Consider the following 13,157-nt stretch of genomic DNA (forward strand, 5'->3'; position numbering starts at 1 on the left):
GATGCTTAACCGACTGAGCCACCCAGGTGCCCCTCAGTTTCTACTTTAAATTAATAATAATAATGAAAAGTATATAGTATCCCATGTGTTAGTACATGTGTATCTTCAAAAGAGAGTGTGGCACGATTGGGTGGTATCTGCTGATTACACCCTTAAACTTTCTTATGTTTGGGAGAGTTTGCAGCTGGGTGAGGAAGGGATAGGGTAAGGGAATCTGAATGGATGGCTGCACGTGTGCCATGGTTGTTAGAAAAAGATACCTAAAATGCTTTGCTTTTGTTATCAGAGCACGTTCACACAGCCAGTAAAACGTTAGCATGTGTGTGCCTTGTGTGGGGCCCTCATTTGGCATGAACTTAGCATTTTTAATCCATGCATTAACTCTAGGAGGTAGTTGTTTCTTGTCCATTTTACAGGTGAAAAGTTGAGACTCAGAAATAGTAAGTAATATGCTAGTACATACACAGAGCTAGCTGTACATACACAGTTGGACCTAGTGCTCACAGTTCCTCCACGGTTCCATGTTGGCCTCTTCCTATTTCCATGTGAATAGAACTCCGGTGGGCAGGGGGGGTATCCTAGTGTGTGTATGAGTCTTGTTTATTAATTCTGCAGATTCCAAGATCTCTCTTATTCAGTGCATTTTCCCAAAGAGCTCATGGTATTTTTATAGTTTTTTAAGTGACCCCTCTCCTCCTCATATCCCCTTGTAGAGAAGAGACAGGTATTGAGTTTATTTTACTACTCAGAGCGGGTGTGTCTCGAGAGCAAAAGTTATCCACTCCATTTCAGGTTTGCGAAAATTCTGTGCATAGTGCTTTTCTGGGCACAGGAAGCTGGTATCGTGGACTTCCATCACTGGACCTTTTTGAGTTGTTCCCCTAGAATGGAGGTGGCTTAGCTCTGCTTCACCCGCACATCTCCCCTGGTTTCCCAGAGGCCAGGGGAAGACATTGGAGAGACATTTGTCTCTGGTCAAGAGCAGTGTGTGACCCTAAAGCAAGATGATGCTAAGAGCTGTGCAGGATCACTAATTAAAACATACTGCTGGTCCCGTCCCAGAGAAGGGACAGCTGAGGGGCTTCCAGTGTAACTGACATTGAAGAATTGGGTGGATTAAAATGAATTCTTTAAAAAAAATTTTTTTTTTTAATGTTTCTTTTTGAGAGAGACAGAGACAGAATGTGAGTGGCTTAGGGGCAGAGACAGAACCTGAAGCAGGTTCCAGGCTCCGAGCTTGTCAGCACAGAGCCTGACGCAGGGCTCGAACTCACGAGCTGTGAGATCATGACCTGAGCTGAAGTCGGACGCTCAACTGACTGAGCCACCCAGGCGCCCCTAAAATGAATTCTTTATTACAGTGAAATAACCTGTCCCATTTCAGGGACCTTTGACATCTTTAGCAAGTTAATACTATAATCCATCTTGACCATCAACGGCTTATTTTCAGTGACAATAAAAGCCATTGAATTTTTGGGGTTTTTTTTGTTTGTTTGTTTTGGAATTGAAAAGAGATATTGGAGATAGCTGGTGTTTGCTGCTTGAGAGAAATGAGCGCACCATACAGATGACCCAGTTTCACATCTGTAGCAGTCTTAAAGCATCCGCAAGCATTAGCCAGCATGGCTTCTCCGGAGACCATCTTCTTACTATCACTTGGACATTCAGTGTTGAGCACATATGATCTCTTTAGGGGGGGTCCCCATCTGGGGGTTTCCAGCCCACTGGTGGCTGTATCTAGAGCAGGGGCCGAGCGAGGTGGCAGGCTAGGGAGCCTTCTTTCCACTCTTCAGAGCGGATTTCTTAGCAGATTGGGGTTGAGATTTTTCAAGGGTTTCCAAGACTGGCCTATACATTTCAGGCAATGGCATATCTTGTAGTATTTCAGCAGTTTCAGACACAGGAAATTTAAAAAGAGCTGGAGCAGAAGGTATAAAAATTGGAAAGCGGCGTGCCCTCTGGCAGTGTAAATAATGGTTCGATTGTACTCAGTCTCTGCACACTTTTGTGTTCTTTTGTGTTTGTTCACTTTAGAAACCTGACGTCCTGACCACCGGGGCCGGTAATCCAATTGGAGACAAACTTAATGTTATTACAGCAGGGCCCCGGGGACCTCTTCTTGTTCAGGATGTGGTTTTCACTGATGAAATGGCTCACTTTGACCGGGAAAGAATTCCTGAGAGAGTCGTGCATGCTAAAGGCGCAGGTGAGAGCTGTGTTTATTTGTTGTGAAAGGATTGTTTCATAACACCTGGGTTAAAAATTTACCTTTCACAGGGTTTGGGCTTCTTTAATAGAAGCAGCAAATCTCCATTCTTGGGAGAAAGGGAAAAAAATGTCCATCAGGAAAGGAGCTCGTAATTAAATGATGGTTATTTCTCTGGATTGAACGTTATATGTAAAATGCTTCATTTTACTAAAAATGAAAGTAATCTTCCTTTTCTTCCATTATACACTTTAGTGAAGAAATAAAAATATGAAAATAGAGACATGGGCATTCTGGAATTGTAGCTAGATTTAGATGGAGCCCTAATTGGCTACATACTGGGAAGAATGGTGCAAAATTGAGGATAGTTGTGTTAGGGTGGTAGATTTCTGGTGATTTTTCCTTTTTGTCCAAAAGTTGTGAAAACTTTTATCTTGCTTTTATTACAGAAACAAAAGATAGGGTGCTGTTTAGAATAAGGCCAAAAACTCAATTGGACAAGCAAGCTTGATGGGAAGGAAGAAAAAATTTTTCTCCTAGCTGCTTGCTTGGACTCCCGGTTAGAACTTTCTAGTTTTTTTAATTTTTTTCTTCCATCCCTCTCCAGCTTTTTCTGTGTGGCTTTTCAATCACGACTTTGGTATGCTGCTCAGTTTGTTGTTTGGCCTGTGGTGTCTTATTTGTGTTTATCCTATTCTTTCTTTCCCTGTGTTTTCTCCTCTTCTCCCTGTTCTTCTCTTTATCTCCTAGGTCCTACCTGTACTTCAAGGCCTCCTCAGGCCCTGTGTCCTTGGGTCAGCCTTGACTTGCTACTTCCACCCCCATTCGTCTCTTTTTCTTCTTGGCTCCAGCTGTGTAGCCCTTGGGTTACCGCTGAGTGGTAACAGGACTTTGCATTTTGTCCCCATTTTGTGTTTGGCCATCTATCTCCCCTTCTCCCATCATCTCAGAAGCTCCCAGAAGGCCAGTGCCGAACCATCGGCTTCCCTTGTCACCTAGCTGCCTATTGGCAGTGGGCCCAGTGGTCTGTGATGGTCTCACGATGAGGGTTTCTGTGTCTTTCTCATTAGGAGCTTTTGGCTACTTCGAGGTCACTCATGACATTACCAAATACTGCAAAGCAAAGGTGTTTGAGCATATTGGAAAGAGGACTCCCATTGCGGTTCGATTCTCCACTGTCGGTAAGTCCATCTGTTTGCGTGACTGGCACTGCGTAACTCAACCCTGTACCTTATTTTGTGCATTTATAACTTCATTTCAAGAAAAGCGTACTAGAAGGTAGAAAAAAAAACACTTCTCCAAATTATACCAGGTTTTTACAGCAGAAAAATTGTTTCGAGCCATGCAGGAAGTTACTTTTAATTCTGTTTGTCGAGGTCTTAGGAAATCACACTTATGCAGAGGCCACCACTGCAATTCTGTGACATTTGGAAAGAACCTTCCCACAAGTGGTTGCCTCAGATGGAAATGTGGAGTGGGAAGCTTATTCAGTAACCACAACAGCTACCCTTTATTGGGAATTAACTCCGTGCCATTCATCGTTGGGCACTTTACAGACATTGTCTGTAATCTCATCTGTAGGATCTGCTTTGCAGGGTGGGGCTGTTTCTATTTCCAGTGGTTAAGTGATTTTTTTCAGTAGCACGAGTAAGAATTAGATCTATCAACTACATCTTAATACACCACATGCATGAATAATTCCGTTTCTGTTTCAGTCTGTGTTTGTGCATTTGTAAAATACTGTGGATGCAAAAAATAAATGACGCTAAGAATAAGAATCTATATTTTAACTCATTTTCTTAATATTAACCTCATAATTTTGACAACTCACTTATTCTCTTTGTGTACTACCTTAATCTTTACAATTATTTTCTTCCTTTATTTTAATTTAAAATTGAATTACCTGTTTGAACTATTTTATGTTAAGTGGGTAATCTTTCCAGCTTTCACAGTTATGTAAAACTCTCTTTTTTTTTTTTTTAAATGTTTTTTATTTATTTTTGAGACAGAGAGAGACAGAACATGAGCAGGGGAGGGGCAGAGAGAGAGGAAAACACAGAATCTGAAGCAGGCTCCGGGCTCTGAGCTGTCTGCACGGAGCCCAACACCGGGCTCGAACTCACAAACCAGGAGATCATGACCTAAGCCGAAGTCGAATGCTCAACCGACTGAGCCACCCAGGCGCCCCAAAAACTCTCTCTTCTTAATCTCAATTATTTTGTTTAATTTGGGGACTGAATTGGCTGGCAGGTGGTAGAAATAATGGCTCAGGCACTTAAGTGACTGATTTCCTTCTAGGAAGTGGGTTGGAAATCATAGATCCTAATGTTTTTTATGACCTTAGGCTTATGCCTCATTTTTCCCATTTGAACCTTCTAGCTGGAGAGTCGGGCTCAGCTGACACAGTTCGGGACCCTCGTGGGTTTGCGGTGAAATTTTACACAGAGGATGGTAATTGGGATCTTGTTGGAAATAACACTCCCATTTTTTTCATCAGGGATGCCATACTGGTAGGTGATAAAGTATCTTGCACTCTACAAATGTTTGTTGATTTAAATTGGTTTCAGACAATCTGTTTTGACTGTCCTTTGAGGAGAGGCCTTGGGAAAAGCAGAAAGAAGAGAATTTGGGTTGGTTGGATTGCCTTTTAAAGCACATTTTTCTGTATTTAGTATCTTTTTATGAGATCAAGTAACAATTACTGTTGGTCCTCAGTTTGGCATTTCAAGATTCACTGACTTAGTGGGAATAGTCCAGTTTTCCATGTAATGGGACTATTCCCATTAAGGCCATGAATGAAAAGAGGCACTTTGTCCTGGGAACATGTAGAGGGTAAATTTTGTTTTAGGGTTTGGCAGTGTGAAATTCTGGAATTATACTATTCAGAATTATCATCCAACAATTATAACAATTATATTGCTTGCCTAACAATAGGCAATGTATAATGTAAGACACCATCACTCCGATAAACTTGATTTTTGGATTTTTGTCTCCTTTTCTGTTTAGTTTCCGTCCTTTATCCACAGTCAAAAGAGAAACCCTCAAACGCACCTGAAGGATCCGGACATGGTCTGGGACTTCTGGAGCCTGCGCCCTGAGTCTCTGCATCAGGTGGGGGCTCTCCTTTTTCACTGTATCAGAACATGTCACTGTTAATTATGCCCCGTAGTGCCATTTCTCCAGTGCTGGTTATCTCACTGCACTTGGTTTCTGGCTTTCTTTTTGGGAGCTTCCTCAGGTTGCTTGATCCTGAAGAGTTTTATAATCTGCATTTGTTCATCTTCCCTCACTCATAGGCCTTAAATGATCTAGAAACATTATCAATTGATATTACCCAATACTAAGGATTAAAGCCTCTAGTATGAAGTAAAGCTCTTTGTATCAGGGAGAGAAGGGAAAAGTGGTACCAAACACGTTTACTGTTAAAATAGATTTTGAATAACAAGTTAGCTAGTTTTCAGATTTGCTTTTGCTTTTCTTTATAGAATTTTGAGCCATGAGGCTAATGATTTACATATCATTCTGCTTTAAAATTCTTGTTATTTTGTATAAATGATACTAATGATAACCTTTCCTGTGGGTACTTGGTTAGTGTGTCCCATGTCATTAAGAGATTTTTTTGGAAACTTAGGAATGTCTTAAGAATCTAGGATGTTTTGATTGAAACTGAAAAAATTTAGGCTTTATTTACTTTTCTGTTTCTTAGGTTTCTTTCTTGTTCAGTGATCGAGGGATTCCAGATGGACACAGGCACATGAATGGATATGGATCGCATACTTTCAAGCTGGTTAATGCGAATGGAGAGGTAGTTTATTGCAAATTCCATTATAAGGTACGTGTTGCCTTTGGGGAAGAGGGGACAAAGCTCTCACCACCCATGTCTCCTTACTTCTCTTGAGGATTGGGCAGAGATCAAGGCCCTTTCCACCTTTCCCTTATGTCCACTCCGAAGGCTGGGAAGTATTGACTCAGTGGATCAGGACCATGACTCTTCTGTTGGCTATGCCCAAATGAACAGGTGTGCACTGCCCTGTTAGGGGAACTGTGTGGGCTCTCTTTGGTCTCTTTCCATGTGGCCAGAGGGTAGGAACACACAGCTGCTGGCAACGGTCAAGCTCTCTTCTCCTTCTGGGGTCCTGGGAGAAATGTGTAAATATTTGGGAAAATACTCATTTCATGCTGGCTGGTTCTCTGGGTTAATGTTTCTGGTGCTGGCAGGTGCGTATCCATTCTCCCTGGAGAGGGAAGACCTAAGGTTTTGTTTTGGGCTCAAACGTAAGGAGATAATACAGGCCTTCATGCTATATGAAAGGAGATTTCTACCATGTTTAGCCTAGCTTTCTAGACTTCTTTGTTGGAGTTTAGAGTCAAGCCTTAGCAAACAGTAAAGTATTATGTTGCTTTGCCTTTCCTAGCCCAGAGTCATCGATTTGAGCATAGATACCTTTTGTGGTCCAGGAGGGGACAGTGGCAGAAATGGGGACTTCCTGTCTATAATACCAATCTCACCATTACTCTCAATGTCTGATGCTATCTTTCCAGAAACATTTCTTATAACTTTTTAACTCCTCCATCCATTTATTTAGCATTTATCAAGGGTATATTCTGAATAGGGAAAAAAGTAAAATCAGTTACAAATGTAAGAAAATAAAAATTCTGGTTTTTTTTCATTTACTTTGATACAATCATGTCAAATAACTTTCCTTCAGGGGAAGCTTTGAGAACATTTGAATTAACTGAAGTGTTTTAAAGGGCTCTTCCTTCTTACTATGATCTTGGCATTTGTTGCAATAAGCAGTATTCTCAGAGAACTCTAGAAGGTTATTTAAAGAATCTCTGGTTGCCTAAGAACATGTTTCCAAATACTACTGCTAAAATAAGCACAGACAGAAGTGGACTGAGGACAAATGCAGTCTCCCTCTTAATGCTATCTGTCCCAAGACCTGTTCTTTCCTTCTGTCCTGTTTTAATCTTTATCTGAACAACTTATGTATGTATATCAAACAGGAAAACTGTCTCCCTTCTTTGTACTTATAACTTGGATCTATAATCTTTGGCAAGGAACAGTTTTAAGAAACAGTTGCCCTGTGGGCTTGTAAGTGCCAAGAGGAGAGGTGTAGTGTCACTGGGAGCCAGACTAAGTGATTGTGTCTGGTGCACCGGCATGGTGGTGGCTTTGTAGTTGGACCAGTCTGAATTCAACTCTTCCCTCTTCTAGATATCTGTGACTTGGTCTGCTATTATTGAAAGTTCTCTGTGCTCCAGCTTTGTCACTCTAAAATTGGGATAATCATAGCAACTGTCCATGATCCTGCAAGGATTGGGTTGCTTATGGGTCTCTTCAGCAGAGGGCCCTGGGATGGCCTGAGACCTACTTGGATGTATCAGTCTGGATTATTCTGACCTATGGTTAGTCTTTTCTGAGCCCAAGGGAATTCAAATAAAATCAGAAAAGTATTGCAATATTATTGCACAATTTAATGGATTCGCTCTCTGGGTGATCTGCAGATGGTGACCTCCAGTTTTAAATCTGGAAGGTGATTGTACTTCTGGTCTGATAGTAAGAAGAGTTCAGGTCTTGCCACTGGTTAGAGAGACTTGAGATTTCTGTGATAGAAAGAGTTTCAGAGTTCACTTTGCTGAGGAAATCTTTCGATGCTTGGCTTGTGGGGATCTTCAGAATAAGATATAGGTGGAAATCTGTTGAAGAGCAGTATGGTGTGATAATAGGAACACTGGTGACAGTGACTAACTTATTTGAGTTTTAATGGCTTGCTTGGGAAGTCAGAATACTAGTTTTGCCTAGTCGTAGTCAGAGAATTGGTTCAGAGTGGCTCTACTGAAGTTCTTTTCAGCTGTATGAACTATGATTCTACGATTTCTTTTAAAAAAAGGAAGACAGTAGAGGTGGAGGGATGCTAGCTGAGCATAATCTCAGTAATTTATTTGAGCTATTATAAAACAGGGAGTTAAAAATTACTTCATGAAAAAAGATAGTCCTTTTATTAATTTTTTGCTCTTTTTTCTGATTTGAAAAGTAATATGAGTATAACAATTGAAATAATAGCCACCTGGAAAACAATTTTGATGTTCCTCAAGAAATCAAACATAGAATTACCATATTACCTGGCAACTTTATTTTGAGATATATACTCAAAAAAATGTACTGAATTGGACACTTTAAAATGGTTAAAGTGGTACATTTTATGTTTTGTATATGTTACACCAAAAAGTTTTTGGCTTTTCTGAAGACAGTATCACAGCATTCTTATTATGGGTGAGACGTTGAAAATCAACTATATGTTAAGAGTTAAATTAAAAAAATTCAGGGTACAGAAAGGGAAAGAGAGGACTAATTTTAAATATGAAATGCACCTACAGAATCCCTGCATATTTAAAAGAATGAGGGTAACCAAGTGGAATTTCTTGTTAATAAATTCATATTTGGATCAGAGTTAAAGAGTGGAATTGTCACAAGGAAGGTCCAGTGTTTGTGTAGCATTGCTCATCCTCCTTAATGCATAACTGATTAAAGTTCCGTAACTTTGCCAGTACATTTCAGTGTGAGCTTCTTTCTCTCATTCTGCAGACTGACCAGGGCATCAAAAACCTTTCTGTTGAAGACGCAGCACGACTTTCCCAGGAAGATCCTGACTATGGCCTCCGGGACCTTTTCAATGCCATCGCCACAGGCAACTACCCCTCCTGGACTTTTTACATCCAGGTCATGACGTTCAGTGAGGCAGAAACCTTTCCATTTAATCCATTTGATGTCACCAAGGTGAGTCCGTTGACAGCCAAATTGTTTTCTTTTTTAAGTCTCTTTGTGCCTAATTTTACAGATTCCAGTCAAGCATTCATAATGATAGAGAAGTCATGTACAAAATGGCAGTGGTGCCTCTTTGGATTTTCCTAATCTGTGCATCACACTTCTAGTTCCTGTTTGCTGAGTTCACTGAGTTCTTCTATGTGGCTTGATCTATCGTTGTTAGCAGGGAACAGATCTTGAAAAGCTGATGTAGGGGCGCCTGGGTGGCTCAGTCGGTTGAGCGCCGACTTCGGCTCAGGTCACGATCTCGCGGTCTGTGAGTTCGAGCCCTGCATCGGGCCCCTGTGCTGACAGCTCAGAGCCCGGAGCCTGTTTCAGATTCTGTGTCTCCCTCTCTCTCTGACCCTCCCCCATTCATGCTCTGTCTCTCTCTGTCTCAAAAATAAATAAACGTTAAAAAAAAATTAAAAAAAAAAAAAAAGAAAAGCTGATGTACTTGTGCCCAGGGAAGATGTCAATATTTACCATTAACTGTTGTGAAAGATTCAACCAATGTACTCAGTTGAAGTTCTTTTCATTTTATTGGATTAAAAAAATCACTATTTTCACTTATTATCCTGGGCTTCATTATATTAGTTTCCTGTAGTTGGTTGTCTGGTAATTGTGAATATGACATTTATTTTTAGGTTTGGCCTCACAACGACTACCCTCTTATCCCAGTTGGTAAACTGGTTTTAAACCGGAATCCAGTGAATTACTTCGCTGAGGTTGAACAGATGGCATTTGACCCGAGCAACATGCCACCTGGCATCGAGCCCAGCCCTGACAAAATGCTTCAGGTAAACCCGGTGGATTGAGATGTTCAGAGGCAGGAGCACACACACACACACACACACACACACAGTGTAATTTGGCCTGACTTTTTGTATGAAGAATTAACCAAAACATCACTTAAATTTTCATCTAGGTCCTTAGTTTCCTCAGTTCCTGTGGGTCTGACTGAAGCATTTGTAGATTATAGTATTACAGTATAAAGCAAATTTCATAGTAAAGTCTCTCAGTATGTTAAGACTGACATTTAGTCTCTTAGTTTAAAAGAAGTTACATTAGAAAAACCTCAGTTATCCATAGAGTAAAGCACTCTTTGTTCAGTCTGTAATTGGTGGGAGGGAATATCATTAATTGATTATAACACCTTGGTCAGTATAACTTGATTCATTTCCTCTTCCATGGTGATGCTTGAATTTTTCCATCTGTAAAAGGAGACAGGAGATGGTTTTTATGAACTAAATGTCTGTTGCCACTGATTGAAGGCAGTGGGTTAATTTAACCATTTGTCTCAGTAATGTTCCTACTCATTCACTATTTTTTTTTAAATCACTTTCCATTATGCTCTTTCAAGAGTAGAAAGAGTAGGGGAGCCTGGGTGGCTCATTTGGTTAAGCGTCCGACTCTTGATTTCGACACCTATCATTATCTCTAGGTTCATGGGATTGAACCCAAGGTCAGGCTCTGCCCTGACAGCTCAGAACCTGCTTGGGATTCTTTCTCTCCCTCTCTCTATGCCTCTTCCATCCCCCCGCCCAAAGTAAATAAACATAAAAAAAAGAGTAGAAATAGGGAAAAATATTTTGGGGGGACCAGAAATCAGTAGGAAAATAATTGGTTTAATAATTAGTGAGTAAATCAATCTCTTGTGTTTTCGGACTCTGACCATGATACAGGGGTTAAAGATCATTACCCCAGATCAGACCATAGTGACGGATGCTTCTTATATAAGTGTCCAAGTCCAGTTCAGAAGTCACTGTCCATGGAGACAAGCTAAGGTGCCCTGTATTTTTTTTAATAGAACCTTGTTTGATTTGACATTGGGAACATTTGGGACTTTTATAGAAAATAAGTTTTTGTTCGTTTTCAGTTCAATTTAACTACTATAAATTGAATACCTCTGTGTGTGGCAAACTGCCCTGGCTGCTATAACAGATATAAAAACTCACAATAACTATAATATAAAGCAGAAGGCCCTGTGAATCAGGAGAAATCTTGTCTGTTAGGAGGATGATGACAGAGTTTTGAGAATGAGCTATCATTTGAGATAGCATTTGAAGAATGGATAGGATTTCAGTTTTCAACAGAGATGAAATGGGGCAGGAGAGAGACCTGAGTATAGATACAATGGTGGACCGTATTTAAACTGTAAGCAGTCACTTTTTCCTGAAGTAGAAGACGTAGGATTGGGTACATGGAACATACGTCAGAGGGGACTTCAGTGCTTAAGTAGAAGTTTGTACAGTTATACCTTTTAGGAAAAGAAGGTTTCTTCCGTTTTTAGAAATGTGATCTGTGATCAAGTAGCATCGCTCCAGTTGGTGACAGAACAAGAGAGAAGTGAAGGTTAGGGAGGAGAGAAGAAAGGCCAAGCAGAGTGCAGAGGATAGGCAGAAGTGCCTGTGTTGAAACTGGAAAAGAAAGGAAGCCAAGACAGCATGACCCTGGGCCCTCAACCTCCCCACCTGGAGTTGGAAGGCGGCTGGACCGTGTGAAGGAGGTTAATGGGATTTGTCAAGGCATGAACTTGGCATGGGTAGAGCCAAGACTGCATAGCCTTGGTATTGAGGAAACAGGGTGAGGAGCAAATGTCATCAAAATTCTTTTCACAATCCATGTCACCATGGGTCTCTGGGACCACAGTGAGACATGGAGACAGTTAACAACACCGAGTCATACAATTAGAAGAGCACTGAAGCATTGGGTGGAGGCCTAGGCCCAGGGAAAGGACCACATATCAAATACATGTTCTCTGCAACAAGAAAAAATAAATGTCTAAGCCATTTCATTGAAACTGTTGGGAAGAGAGTCCTGAGAAAAGATGATAAATGCAAACCATGCAATTATATGGGTGAATTGAATTATATGAATGAATCATATAATTTCTATCAGCATTGTGGTTGTGGCAAACATGTATTTTATATTCAATGTGCTGTCTTTACAGTTTTTTAAAAGTGTGTTTAGAAAGTGAAAGGGCTTTATGTAGTGGGCACAGTCAAGATATCAGTCCCTAGCCCGGTGTTTCCACAACTTCTCAAGTCATTGGCTGTGAGTTCTAATGCCTTGGAGCATGTGAGGAGACATGTAGGGAAGAACCGTGATACTCGTTTAGCCACTTGGTGACCAGTGAGGAAAGGTTTAAAGTAGGTAAGTAACGTAATCGGTGTGGGGCCTTAGGCCCATTCTTGTGGCGGGAGCGTGTAGGACGATACTGTCAGAGGAGGGGCGGGAAGCGGAGAGCCAGTGAGGAGAACTTTGAAGTTACTCCAACAGGAGCTGAGGAGTGTCCGAGGGTGGTAGTGGTTGTATGGTAATGGACAGTGGGTTCAGTTACCTTTCAGCAAGGTCACGTTAATAAATTTTCAAGGGTCATCCAAAGTGGTAAGCCAGATCACCGTGAAAAGGACACAGATTCCAGTTAGTTGCCTACGATGTGATACATCTCTGAGAGTAGGAAGTAATATAAGACAGGACGCTAACTTGTTATTTGAGAAAACAAAGGCGTTCTTACCGAGAACAGGTGTGAAAATCTGGAGTTGTTTCGCTGTGTGACGTGGAAGATTAAGAGCTGTTCAGTTAGGGAGAACTCATTTCATAAGGGAAGAAACTTTGCTGTCTTCAGGGGATAGTAGGCAGCGTTTTGTGGAACCCGGTACAGAGTGCTTTGTGCTACAAAGTTGAGAATGAAGTTTATAGACCCTTCTGTTTTGTTTGTCACTGCACAGCACCAATGTCTGTTCCATTTATAACTGTAGGGCCGCCTTTTTGCCTATCCTGACACCCACCGCCACCGCCTGGGACCCAACTATCTTCAGATACCTGTGAACTGTCCTTTCCGTGCTCGAGTGGCCAACTACCAGCGTGATGGCCCCATGTGCATGGTCGACAATCAGGGTACGCCTAAGACATTCGGCTCGCCCAGGGAGGGCAGAGGGCCCTGCTGAGTGGGGAGAGGGCAGGGGACGCCATGCCAGGCCAGCGGTTTGCCGTGTCCTGCTCTGTGGAGAAGACCCAGGGGACCTTCTCCTCTATGAAGCAAGGAAAGTTTATCTGTATACTTTATCTGATAGGTTTTATTGACAGTTCCCATCTCACATTTTTACTTGCTGTCCATCTGATAGTGAAAGGCAGGGA

The 13,157-nt window shown here is 41.4% G+C and overlaps 1 protein-coding gene across 1 annotated transcript in view; it reads left to right on the top strand.

The window, feature by feature from the left end:
- Positions 1-13,157, top strand: part of CAT (catalase) — a 36,799-nt gene that overhangs the window by 11,578 nt on the left and 12,064 nt on the right. Inside the window, exons 2-9 of the mRNA XM_058688605.1 lie at positions 2,035-2,206; positions 3,277-3,387; positions 4,586-4,716; positions 5,213-5,317; positions 5,913-6,038; positions 8,796-8,987; positions 9,662-9,814; positions 12,779-12,917. Coding sequence (XP_058544588.1) covers positions 2,035-2,206; positions 3,277-3,387; positions 4,586-4,716; positions 5,213-5,317; positions 5,913-6,038; positions 8,796-8,987; positions 9,662-9,814; positions 12,779-12,917 — 1,129 coding nt within the window. The remainder of the gene's footprint in view (positions 1-2,034; positions 2,207-3,276; positions 3,388-4,585; positions 4,717-5,212; positions 5,318-5,912; positions 6,039-8,795; positions 8,988-9,661; positions 9,815-12,778; positions 12,918-13,157) is intronic.

Source organism: Neofelis nebulosa, chromosome 10 (assembly GCF_028018385.1).
Source record: "Neofelis nebulosa isolate mNeoNeb1 chromosome 10, mNeoNeb1.pri, whole genome shotgun sequence".
NCBI classification, from domain to species: Eukaryota; Metazoa; Chordata; class Mammalia; order Carnivora; family Felidae; genus Neofelis; species Neofelis nebulosa.